Source organism: Falco rusticolus, chromosome 10, assembly GCF_015220075.1.
Source record: "Falco rusticolus isolate bFalRus1 chromosome 10, bFalRus1.pri, whole genome shotgun sequence".
Taxonomy (NCBI): Eukaryota; Metazoa; Chordata; class Aves; order Falconiformes; family Falconidae; genus Falco; species Falco rusticolus.
The window spans coordinates 19,261,967-19,287,874 of NC_051196.1; the positions used below are offsets into that span (position 1 = coordinate 19,261,967).

At 59.6% G+C, this 25,908-nt stretch overlaps 2 protein-coding genes across 4 annotated transcripts; one reads left to right on the forward strand and one right to left on the reverse strand.

Moving 5' to 3' along the window:
• Positions 1-1,414: 1,414 nt before the first annotated feature.
• On the reverse strand, positions 1,415-25,904 carry LOC119154355 (aldehyde dehydrogenase family 3 member B1-like). Of its 3 annotated transcripts, none has more exons than XM_037401781.1 (11): positions 25,803-25,904; positions 18,866-19,069; positions 18,296-18,458; positions 15,618-15,728; positions 15,330-15,450; positions 15,093-15,178; positions 14,793-14,874; positions 5,358-5,744; positions 4,947-5,113; positions 4,657-4,756; positions 1,415-1,785 (listed from the first exon to the last, which is right to left on the reverse strand). In XM_037401781.1, exons 2-11 carry the CDS (start codon positions 19,018-19,020, stop codon positions 1,592-1,594), a joined length of 1,566 nt encoding a protein of 521 aa, XP_037257678.1. In that variant the 5' UTR covers positions 19,021-19,069; positions 25,803-25,904; the 3' UTR covers positions 1,415-1,591. The 3 variants fall into 3 exon arrangements, with proteins under 3 accessions (XP_037257678.1, XP_037257677.1, XP_037257679.1); XM_037401780.1 differs by lacking the exon at positions 25,803-25,904 and adding an exon at positions 22,705-22,801; XM_037401782.1 differs by lacking the exons at positions 14,793-14,874; positions 15,093-15,178; positions 15,330-15,450; ... (2 more) ...; positions 18,866-19,069; positions 25,803-25,904 and adding exons at positions 6,133-6,214; positions 6,482-6,567; positions 6,704-6,824; ... (1 more) ...; positions 10,192-10,353; positions 10,528-10,905.
• Positions 22,171-25,806, forward strand: UNC93B1 (unc-93 homolog B1, TLR signaling regulator). Its single transcript, XM_037401776.1, has 11 exons — positions 22,171-22,606; positions 22,681-22,822; positions 22,906-23,059; positions 23,133-23,294; positions 23,362-23,491; positions 23,578-23,671; positions 23,766-23,890; positions 23,959-24,141; positions 24,225-24,498; positions 24,743-24,861; positions 24,984-25,806. Exons 1-11 carry the CDS (start codon positions 22,220-22,222, stop codon positions 25,257-25,259), a joined length of 2,046 nt encoding a protein of 681 aa, XP_037257673.1. The 5' UTR covers positions 22,171-22,219; the 3' UTR covers positions 25,260-25,806.
• Positions 25,905-25,908: the final 4 nt, after the last annotated feature.

The following is a 25,908-nucleotide window of genomic DNA, read 5'->3' on the forward strand; positions in this document are numbered from 1 at the left end:
GGTAAGTGCGTTTATCATTGGCATTCCTGAACTTGTACCTGTCACCTTAATAAATCTTCTCTTTTTTTCAACTTTGCGAAACTGTTTTGGTGGAAGTCCTTAAACTGGGCTCAGACAGACAAACGCTGGCTCTGGCGAGTCACCACGTAACCCCTCCGACCTGAACCCACCGATGCATCTGGGAGGAGACGCTGATCCCGCTGTGCCTGGACTCCTCTCCGAAGAATTTGGAAAGCGAGGGGATCCTTTCCAAAGCTCCTGGCTCAACGTGAGGGCTGTCCCCCCACCCTCCCAGCCACTCGTCAGGGTCTGAATGCGACACGGCTGCAGCGACCGGCCCGTGGGCACGGCCACCATGTTCCCTCCTGCCCCAGCAGCAAGTGGCCAAGCAGAGGCACCCCCTTCCCGAGCACAGCCAGCCCCCCAAGCTGGGGGGGAGCAGCACGGGTGAAGGAGCAACCTGGTGTGTCCCTCTACCCCGCCAGGGACTAAGCACTGTGCAGGGATGTGTCCAACGGGATTTTGTGCTGGAGAGGCAGTGGGTTGCGTCTGACCTGGATTCTCCATTTGCAGAGCACGGGGTGGGGGTAGCGGGAGGGGAGGAGCAGCTGAGATGGAGGAACGGAGCCCAGAAACCCACCAGGATGGAGCCGAAGCAGCCAGGACAGCGTGGTCAGGGGCTCTGGAGGACGGCACACCTGGAAATGCTGCAGAAGGCTTCCCGTCCCTGCTGCACCTCACCTGTCCCTCTGCTCCAGACTTGGCTGCCTGTGCTGTGCGCCAGGATCTCCGTGGGATTGCCAAGATTGCCAGCCCACAGGAGATAAGGGAGAGCAAATTGCAGGGCATGGGGCAGAAGAAATGGATGGTTCCAGTCCATGGATTTGGGAGGAGCGTGTTGCTGTGGACTTTCTCAGGGGAGAGTCCCGTCTCTGTGGGATTGCCAAGATTGCCAGCCCACAGGAGATAAGGGAGAGCAAATTGCAGGGCATGGGGCAGAGGAAATGGATGGTTCCAGTCCATGGATTTGGGAGGAGGGTGTTGCTGTGGACTTTCTTGGGGGAGAGTCCCCAAGGCAGGGGGTGCAGGCATCCCCTGGACCACCCCCCACCCCACCTGCTCCCCTGCTGCGGTGGGGCTGGCAGGGATGGAGCCAGAGGGTGATGGCACTGGGATGGAACCCATCAAGGGGGCTGCAGGACCTGTGCATGGGGAGATGTGGGGCACAGGAGACATGTTGGGCAGAGGGGCTCCCAATGGGGCTCTGTCACAAAACTTCTGCCCCAGGTGCTGGCAGGTTCCACCTTCCTGCTGGCTTCACCCCTCCCTAGATCTCTCCCTTCTGTTGGCCACGGCTCCATCCCATCTCCCGATGGGCAGGGAGGTGGGAAGGAAGCACACGGGAGGTCACCGGTTGCAGGGAAGCACCTTTCATTGCACATGGCCACCACAACTACTGCGGCTGGCAGCAGGAGATATGGCAGGGGACCCTCAGAGCAGGGTGCGGGACCCTCAGAGCAGGGTGCGGGACCCTCAGAGCAGAGTGCGGGACCCTCAGAGCAGGGTGCGGGACCCTCAGGATGTGGGACCCTCAGAGCAGGATGCAGGCCCCCTTGCGCTTCACCTCGGAGGCAGCCCGGACGATGCCCAGCTTCTGCCGGCTGTAGGGCGGGTAGCGCAGGCTGTTGATGGCCTCCCGGCCCATGCCGCGGTGTAGGCAGCCACGGTGGTGGCTGAAGGTTTCGAAGGTGAACTTGCCATGGTACATCCCCAAGCCGCTGCTCCCTGCAACACACAACACAGGTCCCCAGTTGGTGGCTGGGTCTGGCCATCGCTTGCCCACCATTTGGGCTAACGAGGCCAAAATTCAGCTCCCAGCGCCCAGAGGATGCGGGGGCGATGGAGGCTGCTTGTGTCTGTGGACGGCACCACATCTTCATCCAGCTGCTTTCCACCAGGGTTGGCAGGGAGCGCTGGCCATGGCCACTCTTCCCTTGAAAGCAATCTAAAGGGGATCATGGAGGGGGGGCTAGGTGGCCACCCAAATGATGCTTGAGGGATGTTTGGAGTGAGAAGACCAGGCTGGGAGGAGGAAAGGTTCCCCATAACCCTCTCACCAGTCTGGATTTCACCAGTTCAGGTGACACGTTTAGCGCTGGTGCAGAGCTCACCGCATTAACCCGGGCCCAGAAAAATCTTCATGGAATAAGAGTTCCACAAAACGTTGTGTTCCCACCAGGAGGGACTGCACCTTGAAGGATTTCTGAGGAAACCAGCTGCAGGCTGGAGCCTTTCACGTCATCCTGCTGCTTTGCGGGGAGGATCTGCAGTGCCCCCACTTTGCTGGCAGATGGGGGAGCGGAGGGACCAGGAAAGGCAGCACATTCAGCGTGGTGTGGGGAGGCAAGAGCTCTGATTGCTGCCCTCCCGTCCTCACCCTCCGGGGGGGAAGCAGCCTGGAACAGGTCCATGCCCTTGAGGATGCTGCGAGATGTGTCCCCATCTCCACTGATGCTTAAGCAGCTAAAATGCTCAGTAAAGATAATTAGTCTTGTTTCTATATCTTCAACTCTTTAGCAGTTGCTTCCCACATACCCTTTCAAGTTTCTGTTCTCTTTTTACTCTAATTCGGAAAACTTTACTGCTTTTTTTAAATAAATAAATAAATAAAAAAAACTTTTTGATCATGAAACCTCTCCTGGTGCCAGAGCGACTGGGAATCACCAAACTGATGATGTGGTGTTGGAGTGGGCAAGATGCTGCTGCCAGAGTTGCTTCCCTACCACAGGGATACCCTCTGAAACACATCCCCCCCCCCCCCCTGCCCTGCTGGCTCCAGCCCCGCTGCAGGCAGAGCTCCTGGAGCAGGAAGCAGTGACAGTCTGACAGTCGAGGTGGCTTTGTGACAATGTGACCCATCTCCAAGGACTGAAGTGGCTGTTGGGAGGGGAAAGCTGGCTGGGCAGAACCAAGCATGGGGAAGCCAGGCAGGCTGGCAGGAAACAAGGAAATCCACTGGTGTGCTGATAAGAGATGTGATGAAATTCTGTGAGTCAGACTCCCTGAAGAAATGCAAATCCTGGTCAGTCCTGGGTTATGTTTGGCACCTCACACGTCACCAGCCCCGGCACAGAGGAAGGTCACCGGGTGGCTTGGGTGGAGAATATGAGCTGGTTTTCCATGGTAGTGAAGATCATCTAATCAAGAGTGGGTATCTCCATCACCCAGCCCCCCTCTCCAAGGGAAGAGAGCAGCCCTTCTGAGCGTGTTTTGCCAGCCCAAGTGGACATCCAGAACAGGGCAGAAGGGATACAGCCCCAAAGTGCTGCTGCTGCCTGTGAGCTGTGCAACGCCATGTCACAGGGCTGTCGTAGGAACCAAGTTTCCTTGGATTCAAGGAGAGCCTGGGCCAGCACGCGGAGGCCAGCACCCTTCACCGAGCATGCAGGGACCCTTCTGGCTTAGCAAACCATCTGAGCTGGAAACAGATGGAGGCTGGAAGACTTTCAGGAGTAAAGACTGTGGATGCTTGCTCTGTTCGTATTCATGCATCTGCATAAGGTTGTGGTGGAAGAATGCAGAACTAGGCACAGCTTTGTTCTGAAGCCTTTAAAAGAATGCAAGTCTTGTTTTCCTGCTGATGCTCCGGATAGAAAACATCCCGTGGGAGCTCAGAATCATGTACATCAACTGAAACATGAGCGCTACACAACTTACAGCTGATGGTAGAATCACAGAATCTTTTTGGTTGATAAAGACCTTTAAGACCATTGATTCAGAATAAAATTTAGACCTTTTTGGGGTCTGTGGGTTTACAAAAGCTTTGTGTGAAGCAACATGGAGGACCATCAGAAATTGCACATATAAATAAATTTGCCTTAAAAATAGCCCACTTGGGTGATTTGTTAGTGCAGGGATGGGACGATGGTAAATGCTTGCAAGGATTTTAATGCTCATCGTATCTCTGCTGGGCTGTCATCTGGGTCCCCTGCTGCTCACTCAGTGGTTTTATCCAATATAGATCTCCAGGAGTTTTGATAAAGGCACCTGTGTACGTTTGGGAATCCATAGGAAATTGTGCTGTCTTCAGACCCAGAGTCCAAAATGGAGATCCATTAAAAACTGAAATTCCGAGTTCCTGAAAACTGTGGATAAGGGACAATTTCCAAGCGTTCTCCTGCAGAGAGAAGGGGTGGCACAGCAGTGGGGTGGGTGTGAGGGGCTGCCTGCCAGCACCCTGCAGAGACACTGCGTGTAGAAGGGAAGGTCTGGAGATGTTTCTGTGGTGGCCACACTCAAATTCCCTACCTTTTAAACAAGACATTTGCACGTACACAGGGAACACCGTGCTTGGGGTGGCAAACACGGAGAGAAGAAACCTCACAGTGCTCCACACACGTCCTGCAGAAACGGGGCTGCAAAGCCTGAGAGCTAAGCCCTCGCACAGTGATGCCAGGGGCCTCTGGTGGGGTCCTGGCAGGGGCACAAGGATTTCCCTCCCAACCTTTAAGCCCCCTGGACCTGGGACCCAGGCCTGGGTGCCCCAACTGCCCCGAGACCCTTCCACACCGTGGCCAGCACGGCTCAGGCACCGTGGGCAGGATCACACCCAGTGCACGTTGGCCAGGGCAGGCAGCTTGGGGGCTTTGGACCTACCAATTCCACCAAAGGGCAGCGAGGTCAATGTCACGTGCATCAGGGTGTCGTTGCCACAGAAGCCACCGCTGCTTGTCCGCTCCAGGACCTGTTTCACCACCTGGGAGGGAAGCAGAGAAGGTGGGGATGGGTCTCGTGCGTGGCTCCCACACCTCCAGCTGCAATCCTTCCCCCACAGCCAGGGCTGTCTGCTGTAAAGAAATTTTTTTGAGCATGAACACTGCTGAATACACCTGCCAAGGAGCATGGGGCAAGCGTAGCCCTGGCCTTACACAGCCTGCACACCATACCTTGTCGTCGGAGGAGAAGGCATACACAGCCAGTGGCCACTCAAGGCTGTTGATAAAGTCAATGGCTTCGTCCACACTGGCCACAACAACAATGGGCAGGATGGGGCCGAAGATCTCCTCCTGCATGATAGGATCAGAGTGCTGCACGTCCACCAGCACCGTGGGAGCTGTGGAGAAAGAAACCCGGAGGCATCAGCCATGCATAGAGGTTGGAGATGACACCTTGGTCCTCTCCCCAAGACCCACACCCCCTCTAAGGCAGGACACCCCAACCAAGCTACCCGACTCCCACGCAAACCTTCCCTAAATGTCCCTTCCATCTAGAACCTCCCCTCCAAGAATGAGACCCACCCCAAAATCCAAGTCCACTCCATGCAAGAAAGGAGACATATGTGAAGTTCAAGCCCTCACCGATGTAGCGCTCCTTCTCATCCGTCTGTCCCCCGATGGCCACACGCCCGCTGCGCAGCAGTGCCTGCACCCGCTGGAAGTGCTTGTCCCCCACCATGCGGCCGAAGTCAGGGGATTCCTGCGGGTTGGGGCCGTAAAACTCAGTGATGGCCTCACGCAGGGCAGGCATCAGCTTCTCCTGCATCTCCAGGCTGCACAGCACGTAGTCGGGCGCAATGCAGGTCTGCCCCGCATTGAAGAAGCGGCCCCAGGCCACGCGCCGGGCCACGTTCTGCACATCGCAGGTGTCAGACACGTAGCAGGGGTTCTTGCCCCCCAGCTCCAGTGTTACTGGCGTCAGGTGCTTGGCAGCAGCTGTCATCACGATCCTCCCCACGGAGGGGCTGCCTGTGGGCAGGGAAGAGATGCATCATGGTGAGGATCCCACCAGCTACGGCCCAACGCCTGGCCTCAGCCTTATCAGGAGCCAGAGCCAGGGAAGACATGTCAAGTCCTCTAGCACCCTCTCCAGCTCCACCATGGCATTCCCCATTTCAGCCATTATGGCTATTAGATCCTCAAACATGTGGGTTCTTGTACTGGATCCTGACACCAGATCCCCAACACAATGAGCTCTGCCTTCTCTGAGGGCAGGGAAGGGGTCCTCTGCTTGCAGGCTGGCTGCCCACCATCCCATGCGGACGGGCAGGGTAGTTCACAGCAGGGAGCCTGGTGGGAACTCATCCCACTTTGCATAAAAGCCAGGCAGGGCTCTGCTCTGGCCCACGGGACGTACCAGTGAAGAAGACGTAGTCAAACTTGTTCTCCAGCAGCCTGGTGGTCTCCTGCACACCCGCGGTCACCACGGCAAAGCAGTCCTGCCACATAAGATGAAGGGTACCCCGCTGTCAGCACCTGCCTGGGCCACTGTGTCCCCATCCCCACCAACAGCATCCCGGGCTGCTGGGCCTGTGGACACCAGCTGAGCATGGAGGAAGGACGTGTGGCAGTGCCTGAAGCCAGGGATGGAGTAGTGCTGGCATGTGCAAAGCAGGCACAGCGCTGGGAGGGCACAGGGCACGGCACCGTGTGCACAGGGGTAGGAACACCCCAGCCATGAGACAGCGACAGGGAGAGCTTCTTACCGTGTCCAGGTAGCTGGGCAGCACTTCACCCACGAGTGTCTCGGTGTTCTTGGTCATCTCCGAGGGTTTGATGATGGCACAGTTGCCTGGGGGGAGATTATAGGACGTTGGAGCAGTGACACAGTGACAGCCAGCCCTTCTGGCACCCCAGCCTGGGGTCGCGGTGCCCCCGCCAGTGTCCGGCACTGTCTGCAGCTTCTGGGTCAGGGCACATCAGCTCACCGGCAGCGATGGCCCCAATGAGGGGCACCAGGAAGAGGTGGATGGGGTAGTTCCAGGACCCGATGATGAGCACCACCCCGTACGGATCCCTGCGGATGAAGGCCGAGTCCAGCTGTGTCGCCTGCAGGACACCCACCGCATCAGGAATGCTTCATTGCAGGATGAGTCCCAACCTGCACCGCCATCTGCATGTCAGCATCCCACCCTACTCTGCCCAGGAGGTGGGTCCTTCCCCCCATCCTCTCCCTCCCCTTCCCTCTCACCAGATTCCTGTCCACCTGCTCGTCCTTCATCCAGTGGGACAGGTTGTTCAGGGTCTCGTGGAGCTCATTCTTGCAGAGGAGGATCTCTGAGAATTCGGCTTCAAAGGGTGGCTGGGGACACAGAGCAGCCCGTGCGTCACCTCGGCATGTGCCACAGCACAGCAGCAGCTCTTATCCCTACTCTGCGTATTTTTTACCCAGGATTTGGGGACCCGAGCCCTTCATGTCCCATGGTGGACACGCACTTTGTTCCCACCCCCAAGCCCCACGGCACAGCACCCCACAGAGAGAGGGTGAGCCCCACCGTGTCTGCAGCGCAGGGCACTGGTGAGCTCCAATATCCTGCTGCAATCTCACCGGGGCTGCCCCACGGCAGCGACCTGCCTGCAGCCACGCTTGCCCTGCTGCGAGCTCCCTTGAGGTTCAGGAAAATTAAGTGTTTGGGGAGGAGAGGGGGTCTGTGGAGGCGGGGGTGGCGTCTGGGGGAAGAGAGGGCTTTATAGCAGGACAGGCTATTTTTTCACAACCTGCCAGGGTGCAACTCAAATAAGAGCCTTCAAGGATTTAGCCTGATAAATGAAAGCTCAGAAATGATGCAGGTGCAAGCAGTGTCCCCCCCACCCTTTGCCCCACCATGGGCATGTCACCGGCATGGGCACAGCACCGGCGCCGACATCCAGCTCTGCCAGCACCTCCTCACCATCCATCACCACGAGACCCCTCTACGTTTGTCCTGCAGTTGGGTTTTTTTCTCACCCAGGGGTACGGTGGAAGGTGCACAGGAACTGGCACGTTTGGTGGATACCAACAGCTGGTCCTGGGGGATATCCACCGGCCAGGTGTTGAGGTTTGGGAGGAAATATGGGAGAAAAGGGAATATCCAGATTTTGGAGCCTGTTTTGTGCAGGCTTTTTTGGCAGAGTGGGATGAGAAAGCGGGGAGGAGATCCGCTGCCGAGCCTAGGAAGGAGGGAGAGGGGGAAGCAGAGGCTTCCAGAGGTTGCCCTCAGCAGGGTGGGAGGCGTGATGTTCATGTGGAAAGGGAGCCCGAACGACGGAGGAGTTTGGGAGCACCACTGGTGTGTGGCTTGGCCATGACATGGAGAGGAGAAGCAAGATCAAAGGGGCTGGGTGCCCCTCCAGGGTGAGAGACAGCAGAGAGCACAAGCAGACCGACCTGCTGGATGCCTTTTCCAAGGAAAAGGGAACCTCAGGCAAATGAGGAAGTACAACCGACACTGCCGATGGCCATCAGCCGGCTGCGGTGGGTGTTCGGGCAAGCGGGGTGGCTTGGGTGGGCTGGGGTGGCTGGGCTTGTGGCAGGGGATGCAGCCCAAGCAGGAGCAGAGCACCGCGTGTTGGGCTTTCCGAGATGAGGCCAGGTAAAAGGGAGCCTGGTACCTCCCGTAGGGTAGAAGAAAGAAGAAGCAGAGACCCGGCACCCAGGGAGGGTATTACAGGAGGTGTCCAACGTTTCCTGAGAAGAGATGGGAGGAACCGCAGGTGGGATGCTGCTCTGACTCCCTTGTGTGACACCACAGACCGCTCTCTCCACGGGACCAGCAGTAGGTGTCCATGTGTCCATCTCGTTTGCCCTTTCACAGGAGTGGTGGCCCCAAGGGCGGCTCGCACACTGGGTGGCCAGTGGTGCCCGCAGTGCCATGGCAGTGGGTATGGAGCACGGAACACGCACACGGCACTCGGTGCGGACAGGAGGCAGTGCTGCTGGCTTCCAGAAGTGTTTGGGAGCATCGTGTGTACTTTCCCTGTTTCTGAACCTGCTTCAGTGAGCCTGGGCCGGACGGACCTTTGCTCTCACTCGCTGCACCACCCTTGTGCCCATGTTTGAGTGGGGGTTACTCAGCCATGGCTATGGCCAGTGGCCTGGGGATAACGCTCAGGTGCTGCCAACCCGGGCACAGTGTGAGCAGGCGCAGAGGAAACCATGTCATTAAAAATACAAAACCAAACCCATGACTGTACTACTGTGAAAGGGTTAATAATTGTACTAACCAAAATGTCAAATCCCAAATTTTAACCCTCAATGGCACTGCCTTAGGCTCATCGGCAGACTTTTTCCATCTCACATCTACCCCTGGGGTGAGAGCAGTTGTGGCTGCCTCCATTTGTCCTCTCTCACACTGAAGGTCGGATGAACAAGACCTTCGCACAAGCTGCAGCCCCGGCCACCAGCTGCCAGCACCACGCCAGCCGCAAGCACCGCACCAGCTGGACCTGAGCGGAGATGCTCAGTACGGGGCGGGAAGGGAAGATGCTCCCAAATCCCCCCTGCCCAGAACCGGGTCAGCGCCGGCGGCACCGCTTCCCAAATGCTGCCTTGGAGGTTTCCCAGTGCAGGTGGGTGTCAGGCCCCTGCCTGGGTCAGGAAAGGGGAAGCACAAAGGGTGCAGAAGCAAATGAGAAGGAAGGATCCCCTTGGCACAAGAGCTGGATGCTTAAAAATAGGAAAAATTATGTAGATCCCATCAAACCAGAGTGCAGTAAGGATGGGGAGGGTGTCCAAAGGGAAGCTGTGAACCGGGATGGAGAACAGCAGATGATGATAACCCCCTGTGGTGTGCGAGGCTCCAGCTGTGGGCAGATGAGCTGTACCAAAGGGGGAACTGTTGGGCTGGTGGGGCCAGAGCTGTTTGAAGACTTACAGAGATGCTGGGGATGGGGCTGCTCTGCCCCAGCCCTTGGTGTCCTTGACATCATGGGGAGGGAGGGAGCAGAGAGGTAGGGGACAATGCAAAGCTGGGGGGTCCAGGCTGCGACAACTGCAGCCTGGGTGTGCACCAAGGGGAGGGGGTGACACTCAGTGGATAGCCCAAGGCAGGGAGCACACGGAGGAGGTAACAGGAGTAGGGATGGACCTGCCCAGAAAAGAGGTAAACTGAGGATGGTGCGTTTGGGAACAGCTAATCATGTCCAGATGCTCCCCACAGCCGCCTCTGTCCATGCCGAGGGCAGGGATGAGCTCTGGAGGAGGTGGGCTGGGGTGTGTTCCAGCTCCCTCTCCCCACCGCCATCTCCACCCACATCCAGCAGCTCCGAGCCCAGCATGGGGATGGAGCACCAAAGCGGTGAGGAAGCTCTGCTGGGACATCACATCAGCCCTCTGTGTGATGGCAGGAGCTGGCAGGGCTGTGGGCAGTCCCTCAGTTCCTCCAGCCACTGGGTCTCCCAGTTCCTGGCCCCCTCACCTTGCCCACGGTGGTCTCACCTTGCCCATGTCCAAGGCGGTGGCATCCAGGATGTCCTGCTTCTTCTCATGCAAGAAGCGCCCCAGGGCTTCCAGCTGGGCCACACGGTACTCGATGGGCCGTGTCTTCCCCGAGAGCAGGCTGCCCGCAGGCGGCTCACCAGCCCCGCGTAGGGGTTCCCGCTGCGGGGACAGAGATGTCAGAGAGAACCCAGCCCAGTCCTCATGCTCCCAGTGATGAGACGAGAGAGAGGAGCTCCACATTGCCCCAGCCCAGCACCACACCAAAGCTCCGGGGACGGGTCAGTGCAGCTGGACCCCTCCGGCCTCCCCTCCGTCCTGGCCACACGCTCTCACCTCACAGCATTGCCGTCCATGCTCCCCTTCCCACCACCACCATCATCATCATCATCGGGGGCTCTGCCAGCCCCACTGCCCAGGGGCTGCTGCTCAAGGGGCTGCTGCATGCCGGACTGCGGGAAGATGCTGCTGCCAGTCTCCATGGTCCCAAGGAAGCAGCACGGGGCAGGTTACGCCGGGGCTGCCCACAGGCTGGGCAGGCTGCCAACACCTCGCACCCTTTGGGCTGCAAACCGCAGCTCCCCTGCCCCAGCTAACGGGGCGCCTTACCCAGAGGAGGTGGCCTCCAGGAGCCTGGCTGGCACCCTGGCACTGCAGCCAGCACCCTGATGAGCTCTGTAGCTGGCGTGGGGCTGGCAGGATGCAGGCAGGGTGCAGGCAGCGTGCAGGCAGCGTGCAGGCAGGGTGCAGGCAGGCAGCTGACCCAGTCCCTGCTACGCAACCCACCGCGCTGGAGGAGGGAGCTGGTGGTTTCCTGCTCTGCCCCTTGGCTGCCTGCCCCGGCACGCGTCACCATGGGCTCTGCTCCAGCACAAACCACTTGGGATGCAAAACGCACCCCAAATCCAGCCTGGGGCACCTCGCTGCCACGCAGCCACCAGGCACAGAGTGATGGACGTGGATGCAACCCCAGTGGGGTGCAGTGGTGTGGCTGAGGGTGTCAGTGTGATGGATGGGGTTGTGGGGGGTCTGGGCGCCCACCCCCCTGGGCGTAGCTGCCACATTCCCGTCCAGCACCCCACAAGCCGGGTGATGGAGGCGCGAGGCAAGGCCAGGCAGGAGAGCTCAATGCAAAGTCTTTACTACAGGCAGGGTTACATGGAGGAAAAAGCAACAATCAGCACTGAGAGGGGGAGCGAGGTTCATCCCAAAGGAAAGGTCCATCTGATGGGAGACGGGGCTAACTGCTGGTCCTCAGCCTCACGGGGACCATTTCTCTGCTGAGAAAAGAAGTACAGGGTGAGAAAAAGAACTTTTTGTCCATTTCAGATGTGTCCTGGTAAACAGTCCAGAGCAGAGGCAGCTGGGGAGGAGCAAGGGTGCAGGAGATGTCCATCCCCACCATCTGACGTGCGTCAGTGTGGCAGCGAGGCAAAGAACGTGGCAAGGGAAGAGGGGACTGGTGCCAAGGAGGGAGAAGCGTGTCAGCCCCTCAGGGAGGGTGATTTTGCTCCCCAGGGTGACCCAGCCAAGAGTTCTCCCCCCCCGAGTCTGTGAGCAGCACGGGACAGCCCTCAGAGCAGGGTGCACATGCCCTTGCGCTTGATCTCGAAGGTGGCCGTCAGCAGCCCCAGCTTCTGCTGGCTGTAGGGCGGGTAGCGCAGGCTGTTGAGGGCCTCCAGGCCCATGTTGCGGTGCAGGCAGCTGCGGCGGTGGGTGAAGGTGTCGAAGGTGAACTTGCCATGGTACATCCCCAAGCCGCTGCTCCCTGCAACACACAGCACAGGTCCAGACTTGTTCTGGGGCTCTGCTCCTGCCCACTCCACCTGCCCACACACCGTCAACACAAGGAAAATTTTACAGGCTTTTCTCATGCAAATGCTCCCGCTGCTGAGCAACGTGGACACAGTGGAGGAGATCTCACCCTTCTCTGTGCCTTGTCCTTGGCTCAGTTTTCCTCTACAGCCTCTACGGTGCATTACCATATAGACCCATGGCTTGTAGCCACCAGCGCAGCCCCTGTGAAGGTCAGCTTCATCCCAGAGCTCATAAAAATTGGAGTCATGTTGACACCACCACCAGTTCTCCCGATTCCTGTGGCTGGTTTAAGCTTGAGGTTGCACATTGTGGTTAATAGCCGAGTGACTTCATGTCCGAGCTGCTGTGGAAGCTTTGGCAAATGCCATCTCACCCCGATGACTTCAGACCCTTCACCTGACCGGGCTACTATAAAATGGCTTCACCTGATAATTTGAGGCAATTTGTCTGAATCATTTCCATAAAGATAAGTTACAGTATGGGAACGACCAAAAATTGTTCCCTGAGACACAGTCAGGTGAGGAATTAATTGTGATTTGCTGTCGTGGTGTCCTATTATGTCTGATTCAGCTGCCACCCCCAACAAAGATGCTGAGCATGGGCAGCGTAAAACTGAGCTATCTTCCCCAGAGAATATCCTGGGGAAGAGACCAGGAGACTGGGAAAGCACTGGGGGGAAACATTGTCACAGGGTTCCTGGATTCCCACGCTCTTTCCTGGGCAGTGCTACAACCAGGGCCCAGGGCTGAGCAGGCTTCACTTTACACCTAAGAAAACAATTATTGGTGCCCTTGGCGACCCAAAACTTCCTCTTTGCCAAGGAGGATCTCCAAGTTACCAGAAGCAGGTTCTCCAAACATTTATAAGTGTTTTGCTCCTACTGTTTAGTCCTAAAAGGCAGAATAAATGTACAAGCCTGTTTCTGAGGGATGTTACAGGCTCCTACTGAGCACCACGCTGTCTGCAGGAGGAAGCTCACCTACCCAGGAAGTACAACGAGTTGGTTGGTTGTGCTCCCAGACAAGGAGCAGAGTGATGGATAGACCAAAGGCAGTAGCACTTGAGGAGCTCCCAGGTAAGCCTGAGCAGGGCTGGAACCCAACCCTGGCACAAAATTCACTCATGGTGCCCATGCTGCTCAGAAATACCAGGAAAATAATCAAGCAGTTCAGATTTCCCTACCTTCTATATGAAGTGTTTGCACGTACACAGGGAACACCCGTGCTTGGGGTGGCAAACACGGAGAGAAGAAACCTCACAGTGCTCCACACACGTCCTGCAGAAACGGGGCTGCAAGCTGAGAGCTAAGCCCTCGCCACGTGATGCCAGGGGCCTCTGGTGGGGCCTGGCAGGGGCACAAGGATTTCCCTCCCACCCTTTAAGCCCCCTGGACCTGGGACCAGGCTGGGTGCCCCAACTGCCCCGAGGACCCTCTTCCACACCGGGCCAGCACGGCTCAGGCACCGTGGGCAGGATCACACCCAGTGCACGTTGGCCAGGGCAGGCAGCTTGGGGCTTTTGGACCTTACAATTCCACCAAAGGGCAGCGAGGTCAATGTCACCGTGCATCAGGGTGTCGTGCCACAGAAGCTGCCGCTGCTTGTCCGCTCCAGGACCCTGTTTCACCACCTGGGAGGAAGCAGAGAAGGGTGTGTGGGTCTTCCACCCTGGCTCTGCACGTAGCATTTGTCAATGTGACCCAACTCATCCAAAGACCTTCAGAACATGCCCCGGGCTGTCAGCAAGGTGGTCACAAGCCCTGCTGCCCCATTTCCCTCAACCTCTTTTCTGGTCCATGGACCACACGCACCTTGCTGTCACAGGAAGAAGGCATAGATGGCCAGTGGCTGCGGCCGTGCATTGATAAAGTCGATGGCTTCATCCATGTTGGCCACAACAACAATGGGCACAGGATGGGCCCAAAGATCTCTCCTGCATGGCAGGGTCAGAGGGCAGCACGTCCGCCAGCACCGTGGGAGCTGCAGAGAAGGGTTATGGCAAAACATTACCCGGGCGCATGGGCACAGGGTGGTCCCACAAGCCCCGGGCCCCACATCCTCACCGATGTAGCGCTCCTTCTAGTCCGTCTGTCCCCCGATGGCCACACGCCCGCTGCACAGCAGCGCCCGGACGCGGCGGAACTGCTTGTCCCCCACAATGCGACCGAAGTCGGGGGATTCCCGGGGGTTGGAGCCAAAAAATTCAGTGATGGCCTCACGCAGGGCAGGCATCAGCTTCTCCTGCATCTCCAGGCTGCACAGCACGTAGTCGGGTGCAATGCAGGTCTGCCCCGCATTGAAGAAGCGGCCCCAGGCCACGCGCCGGGCCACGTTCTGCACATCGCAGGTGTCAGACACGTAGCAGGGGTTCTTGCCCCCCAGCTCCAGTGTACTGGCGTCAGGTGCTTGGCGGCAGCTGTCATCACGATCCCTCCCCACGGGGGGCTGCCTGTGGGCAGGGAAGAGATGCATCATGGTGAGGATCCCACCAGCTACAGCACAGCTCTGGGATGTGGCACTGTGGGGAGCCAGGTCCAGGAGAAACATACCAAGTCCCAGCAAACCCTCAGACACACACATATGGATTCTCCAACAGATTCCTGATGCCAGATGCCCAACGCAATGAGCTCTGCCTTCTCCGAGGGCAAGGAAGGGGTCTTGTTTGCATGCCGGCTGCCCACTGTCTCACACCGATGGGCAGGGTAGCTCACAGTGGGGTGTCCAGAGGGAATCCCTCACTGCACAAAAGCCAGGCAGGGCTCTGCTCTGGCCCACGGGACGTACCAGTGAAGAAGATGTAGTCAAACTTGTTCTCCAGCAGCCTGGTGGTCTCCTGCACACCCGCGGTCACCACGGCAAAGCAGTCCTGCCACACTAAGATGAAGGGTACCCCGCTGTCAGCACCTGCCTGGGCCACTGTGTCCCCATCCCCACCAACAGCATCCCGGGCTGCTGAGCGCGGAGGAAGGACATACAGCAGCACCTGAAACCAGGGATGAAGTGGTGCTGGCGTGTGCAGGGCAGGGTTGGGAACACCACAGCCCTGGGGCAGGGACAGGCACAAGGACAGGAAGAACTTCTTACATTGTCCAGGTAGCAGGTCAGCATTTCAGCAACAAGCCTCTCTGTGTTCTTGGATGTCTCCGAGGGTTTGACAACAACACAGTTACCTGGGAGGAGACAGACAGGACATCAGAGCAGTGACATGGTGACAGCCAGCCCTTGTGGCATCCCAGCCTGGGGACAAGGCCCCTGGCAGACCCCCTTGCCAGCACCTGGCACTGCCTGGATCCTCCAGGCCAGAGGAGAGGTTCGGCTCACCAGCAGCAATGGCCCCAATGAGGGGCACCAGGAGGAGGTGGATGGGGTAGTTCCAGGGTGCAATGATGAGCACCACGCCATACGGGTCCTTGCGGATGAAGGCCGAGTCCAGCTGTGTCACCTGCAAGAAAGATCATGACCTCAGTGCTGCTTCTGTCGCCTCCTGTCCAGCCTCAGCCCAGCATGCAGTGCTGCCCTCCCCAACCCGCTCTGCCCCTCACCACCGACACCACACAGGAGTCACCTCCCCTCTTCCCTTCCCAAGTCAGCCCAGAGCTTCTGCCTTACCAGATTCTTGTCCACGTACTCGTCCTTCATCCAGTGGGACAGGTTGTTCAGGGTGTCATTGAGATTGTTCTTGCAGAGGAGGATCTCAGTGAAGTAAGCCTCAAAGGATGGCTGGGGACAGACATCACATAACCATCACCCCAACACTGACCCCATCTCCTTCCCTTCTGCAGGAGACATCTTCCCCTCTTCTGCCCATGAAGAGCAGGAGAAGCTATTATTAAGTAGGATCTATCAAGCAGAAGTTCCTATCACCTCCCTGGGGAATATCAGCCCCTGAAATTTTATGAAAATAGGTATTTGGCAGAGAAGAAAAACAATATTTAACATCTTCAACAATATTTAACAGCTTTCTGAGCTCAGCATCTGTGAAATGCTCACCTGGCAGCAGAGCCCTGAGCCAAGAGGGGACTGAGCAATGTCACTGGAGCTCCAGAAAAGCTGGTATTGCTGTCAGAGGCAGCTCTGTGCTGCTGGCCCAGGGTGGGACAGTGCTCTTGCACTGGTGTGTTTGTGTCCTGACCACTTGGACACACAAGCTGGAAGCAAAGCCCTGAGCTCCCTCCCATGCACAAAAGCTGAACTTAAAATGTTGCTTTGTTTGAAGAGAAATACGAAGAAGAGCAACCACTTAATTAAACACCCCATGATGGAATTTGGCCGAGTGCTATCAGACTCCCATTCCAGGCAGAAACCCCCTGGAGCTCCTGGAGCTCCTGCACTCGGCTGGCATGCAGCTGGGAAAGGCAGGTCAGGTGAGATGTCCTGGTCAGGGAATTAAACAAACCCAGCAGGTTTCTCCGAGATACACCATCCCAACAGGCAATGACTAAATGGACAGTGACTTGGGAGCAGTGGCGGGACGTCAGAGCCGGCATCCAGGAGCTGCCAAGGCATTTCCTGCCCATGGTGGGTCCTCCCCGCTGCCGTAACTACAGCTGTGAAGCACAGCTCAGGACCGTTCTTGCAGGAGAAGTGTAAGGACACAAGAAGGTAACAGCAGGCTCAGTAAATCCCCTGCATTGCCCTGGAGAGCAGGAGGAGCAAAGCTCCTGTGCCATGAATCTATGTTTGCAAAGTGCAGTGGACGCAGCTGTCTGACACCCTCCACCACAACGTCCTCTGGACTCCAACCCCAAAGCATCCCTGGGTGGGAGCCTTCTCATCGCTGCAGCAACACACCACTTTGGGGTTGGAAAGTTTGGTTGCTGACTCCCAGGCAGCAACCTCTCATGCTCCACCACCAAGCCCCAACTCAAGGGACCCTGAGGTCCCTGACACCACTCAAGGGCCTGGACACATGCTGCTGCCAGGAGGCCAAGCTGCTCCTAGACACGAGGGCTCAGCAGGCACATCAGACATGCGGTGAAGCAACGGGGTTGCTCTCAGCCTGAGCTGACAGTTGCATCACTAGGAGGATGAAGAAACTGCTGGTGAAGATGGGCTATCAAGGGTTTTGATGGGGCACGAAGGTTATAAGATGGGACATTAAGACTGAGGTCATCCAAGCACCTTCAGTCATCAGTGGAGAGTAACTGGCACCCCTGGTGGTGAGGTACCCACCCCAGATACGTAAGACCAGATGAACTGTCCCTCTAACTATGAAGACCTGACTGCATAACAAGTATATTACAAGACAACTGGCTCTAATTACATACAATTAGGAGAGATGAAGGACGCACTTCGAGCACTGATGCCTATCAATCCCTGACTGAAGGAGAAGGCCCTCACCTCAAACAAACAAGGCAATTACAAGCCTTGAGAGATGTCAGGATGTTGAAAGTCATGTCTGAGAGCACAGGCTGCTGTGCTGATGCACCCACAGACACTAATCCTTCGGGTCTGAGTGCTACCACTACCAGACAAGACCAGTTATGCTGCGTCAGGTCAAGCTATCCCTCTGAAAATGTTTCCTAATGCTGCGTGAGCAAAGCGTGCAGTGGTCTGTTGGGCTGCAACACATCAGGGTAAGAAAAACCAGGAGAAAAGGGTCCTGAAGCAGCTAGACAGAGAAGTGGTGAGCTGAGACTGCTAGACACAGCACATCAGGAATGCTCCCGCTTCCTCAGCAGACCATCTGGGAGCTCCCACTGTGCCACAATAACCAGAGCCACATCCAGGTCCCTGCCTGTGCCACTGGCTCAGTGCCATGCCAGCAAAACCAGTCCCTGTGAGGCCAGCAGCCCTGGGAGGAATGTGCAATGCCAGCACCTTGCACAACGCCAGTAATCTCAGGTGCAACCAGGCTGGCAAGAAGCACCCCAGGACAATACCCTCTGTGGAGGTCACATGAAGCCACCCGGGACTCGATGCATGGGGCAGATGCAGAGGGTGAAGCTCAGCAATGCTGAGGGTCCCACCTGGCAGCGCCCAACAGGGCCTTTGGCCAGTTAAGTGCACCGGGGATGGGGTTAGCAGCATCGAGCCTGCCTAGCAGCACAGTCCCTACACATCCTCCAGCTAACCCTGGCTACAAAGAGCTCTGCAGGGACGCAGTACCTACAGGTACACCACACCAGCCGTGGAGCACATCAAGGGGGATGCAGGACCCTGATGAGGGGACCCCCATGCCCAGAGCCCCACGCCTGCACCCAGGAGGATGCAAGACCCAGACAAGAGGGTATGAAAGGCCCCAGAGATGTGACCCTGGTGGCCAGCACCCATCCATTCTCTCTCACCTTGCCCATGTCCAAGGCGGTGGCATCCAGGATGTCCTGCTTCTTCTCATCCAAGAAGCGTCCCAGGGCTTCCAGCTGGGCCATGCGGTACTCCAAGGGCCGTGTCTTCCCCGAGAGCCAGGCTGCCCGCAGGTGGCTCACCAGCCCCGCGTAGGGGTTCCCGCTGTGGGGACAGGGATGTCAGTGAGACCCTAGCCATGTCAGAGCTCTCATGCTCCCAGTGAGGATGGAGAGGAGCTCCACGTCATGCCAGCTCCGCATCATTCCAGCCCAGCATCAAACCAGAGTCCCTGGGGAGAGGACAGGGACTCCACGCGCCTGAGTCTTTCCCTTGCTGCAGGGAACAAGGGCTCCTTGTGCCCCCTGCACAGCACCGTTCCCAGCAGTCCTTTTGTTTCCTCCCTTGAGCCATGCTGGGGTGTCGTGGCCCAAGGACCCCAAACTTGTCCCCCAGCATCCCTCATCAGCACTAACCCAGGGACACCATCACCCCAGCGCTGCCACAGCACCTGCTGCCCACCTCACCCCAAGCACCCTGTCTCCCTTCTGCCCCTGTCCCCTCGCTCTCACCATATGGCACTGCAGATCACTGGCCCCTTCCCGATGCCTCCGCTGGCCTCGCTGCCTGCACTGCACCCAGCAGCTTTCCCGGCATCGCTGCCCACCGGGCTGCACTTGCCGTAGCCCAGGGGCTGCGGCCCAGGGGGCTCGAGGGGCTGGTGCATGCCAGGCTGTGGGAATGAGCTGCTGGTCTCCACGGAGAGTGTGGTGGCCCTGGGGAGAGACACGGAGTGGGTTACGCTGCAGCTGGAAGCGCCAGAGATGCTGGCTCAATCCCAAGAGTCACGCCGCAGCGAGACACCCACGCCCAGAGCTGGCCGAGGCACCCCGCGGCACCTCTGAAGGGTGGTTGGGTGCTCAGGGCTGTGCTGGCCACCGGCTGACTCAGCCCGGCGCGGCTGCCAGAGGCCCCGGTGCACCCGGCGGGGGATGCCTGGGATTCCCGGGCCCTTCCTGAACTCCGGGATCACCGCCAGCCTCTGGCCATGGACCTGCCTGGGCTGCCCTGCTGACACAGGGTCACCTCGCAGGGACCTCAGGGACCCTGGTGTGGGGCAGCACCCCGGGCTGACCCATGGGGATCCCAGGGACCCTGGTGCGGGGCTGTGTGAGCTGCAGCAGTACCTTCGGGCACAGCATCACTCCACCAGCACACAAAGACACCCCCAGAGCTGCGGCACAGAGACGCAGCCCCACATCTTTCCCCACCTCCCTGGCCCTTCTCCATGCCAAATGCACCCACTCTTCCTTGAGGGAACCCACCCAGTGGGGTGCCCAGTGCCCCACAGCCTCCACCTGCATGGGGCCAGCTGAGTGCCACAAAGGGGGGTCCAGTCCCTGGGGCCCCAAGGTGCCTACCTGGGGGGCTGAGTGGTGGCGAGAGGTAAGTGAGGTCAGGCTGGCACTGCTGAGGCTCAGAGTGCCCCTCCTAAATGCTGTGGGGCTGGTGGCCAGGCCCCATGGCCAGGGGCGGGCAGGACTGTGCCCCGCCTCTGTGGGGCTGGCAGTGGGGCCAAGGCCTGGGACAGGATGGGATGGGACCTCCCACATGGGACAGTGGCACTGGGAAACTGCTGTGGCCACCTAACCAGTGCCACGAACCGTGACCCACAGGGACCCCACAGACACCTCATCTTGCTCTTCTGGGCTACCCTGACCCACGGGAACCCCAGAGACACCCATTGTCCTGTCCCCCTGGGCCACCCTGCCCCCCAGTGCCACCACAGACACCCATCATGCTGATTCCTAAGGGTACCATGACCAATAGATACCCCTCACCCTGCTCCCCTGGGACCACCCTGACCCACAGGGACCCCACTGACACCCATCAACCTGCTTCTTGGAACCACCCTGACCCACGGGGACTCCATAGACACCCATAATCCTGATCTTTGGGACCACCCTGACCCAGGGGGACCCCAAAGAAACCCGTCATCATGGTCTTTGGGACCACTTTGACCCATGGGGACCCCACAGACATGCCAATGGACCCCACGGGTCCCCTGTCTGCCCACTCCGACCCCAGTGCCAGCTGGTTGAGCCCTCAGCTCACCCTGTGTCCAGCCATGCCTGATGGCACTGGTTCCTCCTGCCCAGCACCGCAACCTTCACCTCCCCTCGGCCAGCTCCCCACATACCCGCTCCTCCACCCGGGACTAATTACCCCGCTTCGTAAACAGGAAGGGCAGCAGCCCTGTCCCACACACCCCGCCACCACATCCCGGCTCAGCCCACATGGCCACACTCCCCAGGGACCGCAGCAGCTCTCCAGGGAAGGCAGAATGGATCCCCGCTGCTGGTAGCCCAGATTGGCACCATGAGCTTGGCCATGATGCCCAGGGCAGCCCTAGGAGCCAGCCTTGGCTTTTGGAGGGCACAGCTATCCCCCAAGCACCCCCTGCCTCCCCAGAAGATGCCACACATCCGCTGGAGAGACCCACTAGGGACCCAAAATGGCCTCATGGGGGGTACCAGGGTCCCCCATCCTAAGGTGGGACATGCCTGGGCAAGAGATGCTCTGCACAGTTTTCTGAGGATGCAGAAAACCAGGGCACTGCTCTCCATCAGACCTGGGGGTTGCATGGTGCTGGGGACCCAAATCAGCCCCAGGGGGGGACACACACTAGGGGGGCTGCACCCCCAGCCTGCCTCGCTCCTCCCATCACTCAGGTTTGGGGCCATGGACCTGCACCCCTGGGAAGGGCCCTTGCCCCCTGGCACCCCGGGGTGGCTCCTCTCACCCTTGCCCAGGGCAAGGGGGCGTCAAGATGGGTGCTGTTCCCCAGCAGCCCCTGGGGCTGCATCCTGCACTACTGTGGCCCTTCCTGGGGCTGTCCCGCGTCCCACAGAAGCCATGGCCACAGCACCCTCCCCACGTGGTACTGGCTGATCCTCCACCACATCTCAAGAATCCCCCACTACCGGCTGGGCCGGATCCTGCCCTGGCTCCCTGTGAGGGAGATTTCACCCTCCCCACCCTGCCCTGGAGCACCGGCACTGCACAGCCATAGGCACCCCAGCATCGCCACGTGCCTGAGCACCCTCCCAGCCCTGGGTTTTGGGTGACACAAGGACAGGCATGTGCCCCACCACCCCCCAAACCAGCCCTGCACCCCCAAACCGGGATGTCCCCCAACTGAGCACCCTGCCACATCACCCAGGCCGGGAAGGGGAAGCGAGAGCAGCAGAGCAGGCACCCAGTGCCACCAGCCACCCCAAGCAGGCAGCACCCACACCAGGGCCTGGTGGGAGTGAGGGGGAGCTGTGGGGGGTACAGGGGTGCTGAGAAGCGGGGTGCTGTGCAGGGGGCGGAACAGACGCTGTGTGGGTTGGGGTGGGTGCTGTGCAAGGCAGGGATGCAATGGGTGCTGTGCTGGGGTGGGGGGATGCAACGGGTGCTGTGCTGGGGGACAGGGTGCTGGGGGGATGCAATGGGTGCTGTGCAAGGGGGGTCTGGGTGCTGTGCAGGGTGCAGATTGGGGTGTGATGGGTCTGGGGGTGGGGTGGAGCAGTATACCGAGGACGGGTGCAGGTGAGGGGCTCCGGGGGTGCGGACCGGAGCCGGCGGCAGCACAGGCGGGCCGAGTGCGGGACCCGGGGGTGCGGGACCCGGGGATGCGGGACCCGGGGATGCGGGACCCGGGGGTGCGGGAGCGGCTCCTTTAAACGCCCCTGTCCCGCCCGCCCCGTCCGAAAGAGGAAGCGGCGGCCGCTCCGCCCCGAGGCTCTGGCCCCGGGTACAGGGGAGCGCGGTCCGGGGGTGCCGGGGTGCAAAGCACATGTGTGCAGGGCCTGGGGGTGCTGGGCACAGGGGTGCAAAACACATGGGTGCAGGGGCTGGGGGTGCACATCTGGGAGCGCTGAATGCGGGGGTGCGGAGCACATGGGTGTCAGTGTTGTGGTGCTGGGCACAGGGGTGCAGAGCACGTGGGTGCAGGGTCTGGGGGTGCAGGACACATGGGTGCAAGGTGCTGGGGGTGCAATACATGGGTGCGGGGTCTGGGGGTGCTGGGCATAGGGGTGCAAAGCACATGGGTGCAGAGTCTGGGGGTGCTGGCACAGGGGTGCAGCTCTGGGGGTACAAGACACATGGGCGCAAGGCTTGGGGATGCCAACAGGGTCCCCCTACCCCTACACCATCCAGGCCCCCTCCTGCCAGAGGCAGCGATGGAGAAAGACCCCACCTACTACCAGGATGCGGCCAAAGCAGTGGGGGGCAATGGGCTGGGTGCTGAGGGCACTGAGGCACAGGTGAGGCTGGGGAGGCACCCGGGGGGACTGGGCTGGTGGCCATCCCCAGAGCTGACAGCTGGGGTCACCCGCAGCTGGACGATTTTGTGAGCACTCACCCCGACTACAACGAGGAGGAGGAGGAGCAGAAGTACTTCCGCCGCAAGCGCCTCGGTGTTGTCAAGAACGTGCTGGCCGCCAGCCTGGCTGGCATGCTCACCTACGGCGTCTACCTGGGTATGGCCCTGCCCCTTCCCAGGGACACCCTGCTGTGGTGTGGGGGGCTCAGGGCAGGGGTGACAGCCACTGGACCCCCCCAGGCCTGCTGCAGATGCAGCTGATCCTGCATTATGATGAGACCTATCGGGAGGTGAAGTACAGCAACATAGAATTGGAGGATATTGACCGCAAGGTGCTGATGGGCATCAACATCACCCCTGTCGCAGCGCTGCTCTACACGCCCATCCTCATCAGGTATGGTACTGCCTGTGCTCCCCGCCAGCATGCCGGCATGGGCACTGACGCTTCTTCCTCCTCGCCGTGGCAGGTTTTTTGGCACCAAGTGGGCCATGTTCCTGGCGGTGGGCATCTACGCCCTCTTCGTCTCCAGCAACTACTGGGAGCGCTACTACACACTGGTGCCCTCTGCTGTGGCCATCGGGGTGGCCATCGTACCCCTCTGGGCCTCCATGGGCAACTACATCACACGGTAGGCAGCGGAGGGGGGACATGACAGGGGGGCTGGGGGGCACGAGCTTACCCACCGTGCCATGCAGGATGGCCCAGAAGTACTATGAGTACGTCAACTACAAGGAGGAACATGTGCAGGAGCAGCAGCAGGCACCACGAGGAGCCTGCAATACCTACATCATCATCTTCCAGACCATCTTCTACGCCTGCTTCCATGTGAGCACTGGGTGGGGTGCATGGCATGGGCAGGGGGCTGCTCCAGGCAGCCTGGTGCTGAGCATCCCCTGCTATATGTCTTGCAGCTGAGCTTCGTCTGTGCTCAGATGCCCATGCTCTTCTTCCTCAACAACTACCTCTACCAGCTGAACCACACGCTCTTCGGGGTCAAGCACTGTGGTAAGTACATGGACACAGCATAGCAAGGTGGTGTGGGGAACCCCCTGGTTGGGGCTGAGCCATGGCATGTGCCCCCCCCCCCCCCCCCCGGCAGGGACCCTGAGCCATGGCACACTGCCTGGCTTCAACAAGACGGTGCTGCAGAGCCTGCCCCGCAGCGTCAACCTCATCATCGTGGAGAGCGCTTTGATGGCAGCTGCCTTCCTCGCCATGCTGGTGGTGAGTGCTGCGGCGGGCAGGGGATGGGCCTGGATGCCGGCAGTGCCTCACCCACAGCCACTCGGCAGGTCCTGGTGCTCTGTGGCTCGGCGTATCGGCCCACGGAGGAGATCGACCTGCGTAGCATCGGCTGGGGAAACATCTTCCAGCTGCCTTTCAAGCATATGCGGGACTACCGCCTGCGCCACCTCTTCCCCTTGTTCATCTACAGCGGCTTCGAGGTGCTCTTCGTCTGCACTGGCTTCTCCCTGGTAGGGCCCAGGGACAGGGTGGGGGGGGGGTGACAGAGCAGGGACAGCCTGGCCAAGCAACACTGAGCCTGTGCTTGCTGCAGAACTATGGTGTATGTACCCTGGGGCTGGAGAAGCTGGCGTACCTCCTCATGGCCTACGGCTTCTCTGCCTCGGCGTGCTCCAGCCTGGCCCTCTCCATGCTGCGCCTGCGGCGGCATATCCCACTGCTAGCTGGAATACTCATCCACGCCGCCCTCCTGGTGACTCTCTTCTTCTGGGCACCTGAGCCCCGGCATGTGGTCCAGGCACCTCTGCTCTACACCATAGCCGTGCTCTGGGGCACAGGAAGTGCCCTCAACAAGACCAGCATTAGCAGTGAGTACCGGGAAGGTCCCCAGCACAGCCTCTCTTGTCCCCTGGCACAGCCAGGCTGTCCCCAGCTTTCCAATGTATCCTCTCCTCATGTTCCTGGGCACTGCGACCTGGGTGGTCCCCAGCTCCTTGGACCTGCTAACAAGGAGCAGGACAGACCCGCTGTGGCTGGGTCCTGCTAACAGTGTCCCAAAAGGGGACACCGGCACAAGAGGGTGATGCTGACAACCAGTCTCCTCTGGCGCAGTCCTCCTGGGCATGCTGTACACTGACAAGGAGCGCCAAGACTTTGTCTTTACCATCTACCACTGGTGGCAGGCCCTGGCAATCTTCACTGTCTACCTGTGGTCAGGGCTGCCTATGAAGGTAAGCGTGGCCAGGCAGGCAGTCATCCCCACAGTGCCCCCTTGCTGGCTCCATCACCTCCAGAGCCTGCCAGGCTCAGGGAATGCAATGTCACGCCACTCTCCCGCTTTGCCCTCCTGCAGGCCAAGCTCTCCATCATGCTGCTGGCGCTTGTGGTGGCAGTGGGGGCCTACCTCTGGATGGAGCACAAGCTGGCACAGCACATGGCGTACCGGCTGCCCCGCATCCCCCGCCCACGCCACAAGATGCATGGCTACCGCTACTTGGAGGAGGACAACTCAGACGAGACTGGCTCAGAGGGTGATGGCGGCAGCAGCAATGATGACAATGACAGGCACCCAGCAGAGGCCACCAATGCGGACGAGCTGCCAAGAGATGATGAGGACCAGCTGGGTTAGAGACAGCCTGCCCTGCCCCACCACGGTGGTCACCCCTCCTGGTCTCTGAACCTGAGCAGGGAGTCCACAGCCCCCCTGGAGCTGCCCAAACCCCCGAGCAGGCTCAAACTTCCACAGCCCTCCCAAGCCAGGCCCGCAGACACCCTTGCCAAGCCTGCAGCCCACCCCAGGCCAGGCCCACCAGACCCTCCTCAGGCAGGCCTACAGCCCCACAAGCCAGTCCCACGGACTCCCTTAACCAGATCTGCAGCCCCTCAGGCCAGGCTCACAGCGGCCCCAGGCCAGACCAAGCCTGCAGCCCCTCAAGCAGGTCCACCACCCCTCAGGCCAGGCCTACAGCCCCCCAGACTAAGCCCACAGCCCCCCCCCCAAACCAAGACCACAGTCCTTCAGGCCAGGCCCGCGCCCCCCCTCAACCCAGGCCAGACTCACAGCCCCTCAGGCCAGGTCAGCAGCCCCCCACCGCCCCCTAAAGTGCCACCCCTACGCCAGCCCGCGCCCCCTTATGCTCCTCTACGGCTCAATAAAAGCTCTTCCACCCACCGCCTCCGTGCTTACTGCCACCGTCCTCCGCCTTCGCGTCGTCGCGGCGCCACCGCCCTCCATAAGGGGCAACAGGCACCCGCGCTCCCCCAGCCCGAGGACTACA

Excerpts from the sequence above, each read along its gene's own strand:
- LOC119154355 (XM_037401781.1), bottom strand. The coding sequence starts at position 19,020 with ATGCACCAGCCCCTCGAGCCCCCTGGGCCGCAGCCCCTGGGCTACGGC. Across the intron at positions 15,179-15,329 it reads CATTGGGGCCATTGCTGCTG|GTAACTGTGTTGTTGTCAAA; the intron begins GTGAGCCGAACC and ends GTCTCCTCCCAG. Across the intron at positions 5,114-5,357 it reads TGAGAAGGAGCGCTACATCG|CTCCCACGGTGCTGGTGGAC; the intron begins GTGAGGGCTTGA and ends CTTTCTCCACAG.
- UNC93B1 (XM_037401776.1), top strand. The coding sequence starts at position 22,220 with ATGCGGGGGTGCGGAGCACATGGGTGTCAGTGTTGTGGTGCTGGGCAC. Across the intron at positions 22,823-22,905 it reads CACCTACGGCGTCTACCTGG|GCCTGCTGCAGATGCAGCTG; the intron begins GTATGGCCCTGC and ends GGACCCCCCCAG. Across the intron at positions 23,891-23,958 it reads CCTTCCTCGCCATGCTGGTG|GTCCTGGTGCTCTGTGGCTC; the intron begins GTGAGTGCTGCG and ends GCCACTCGGCAG.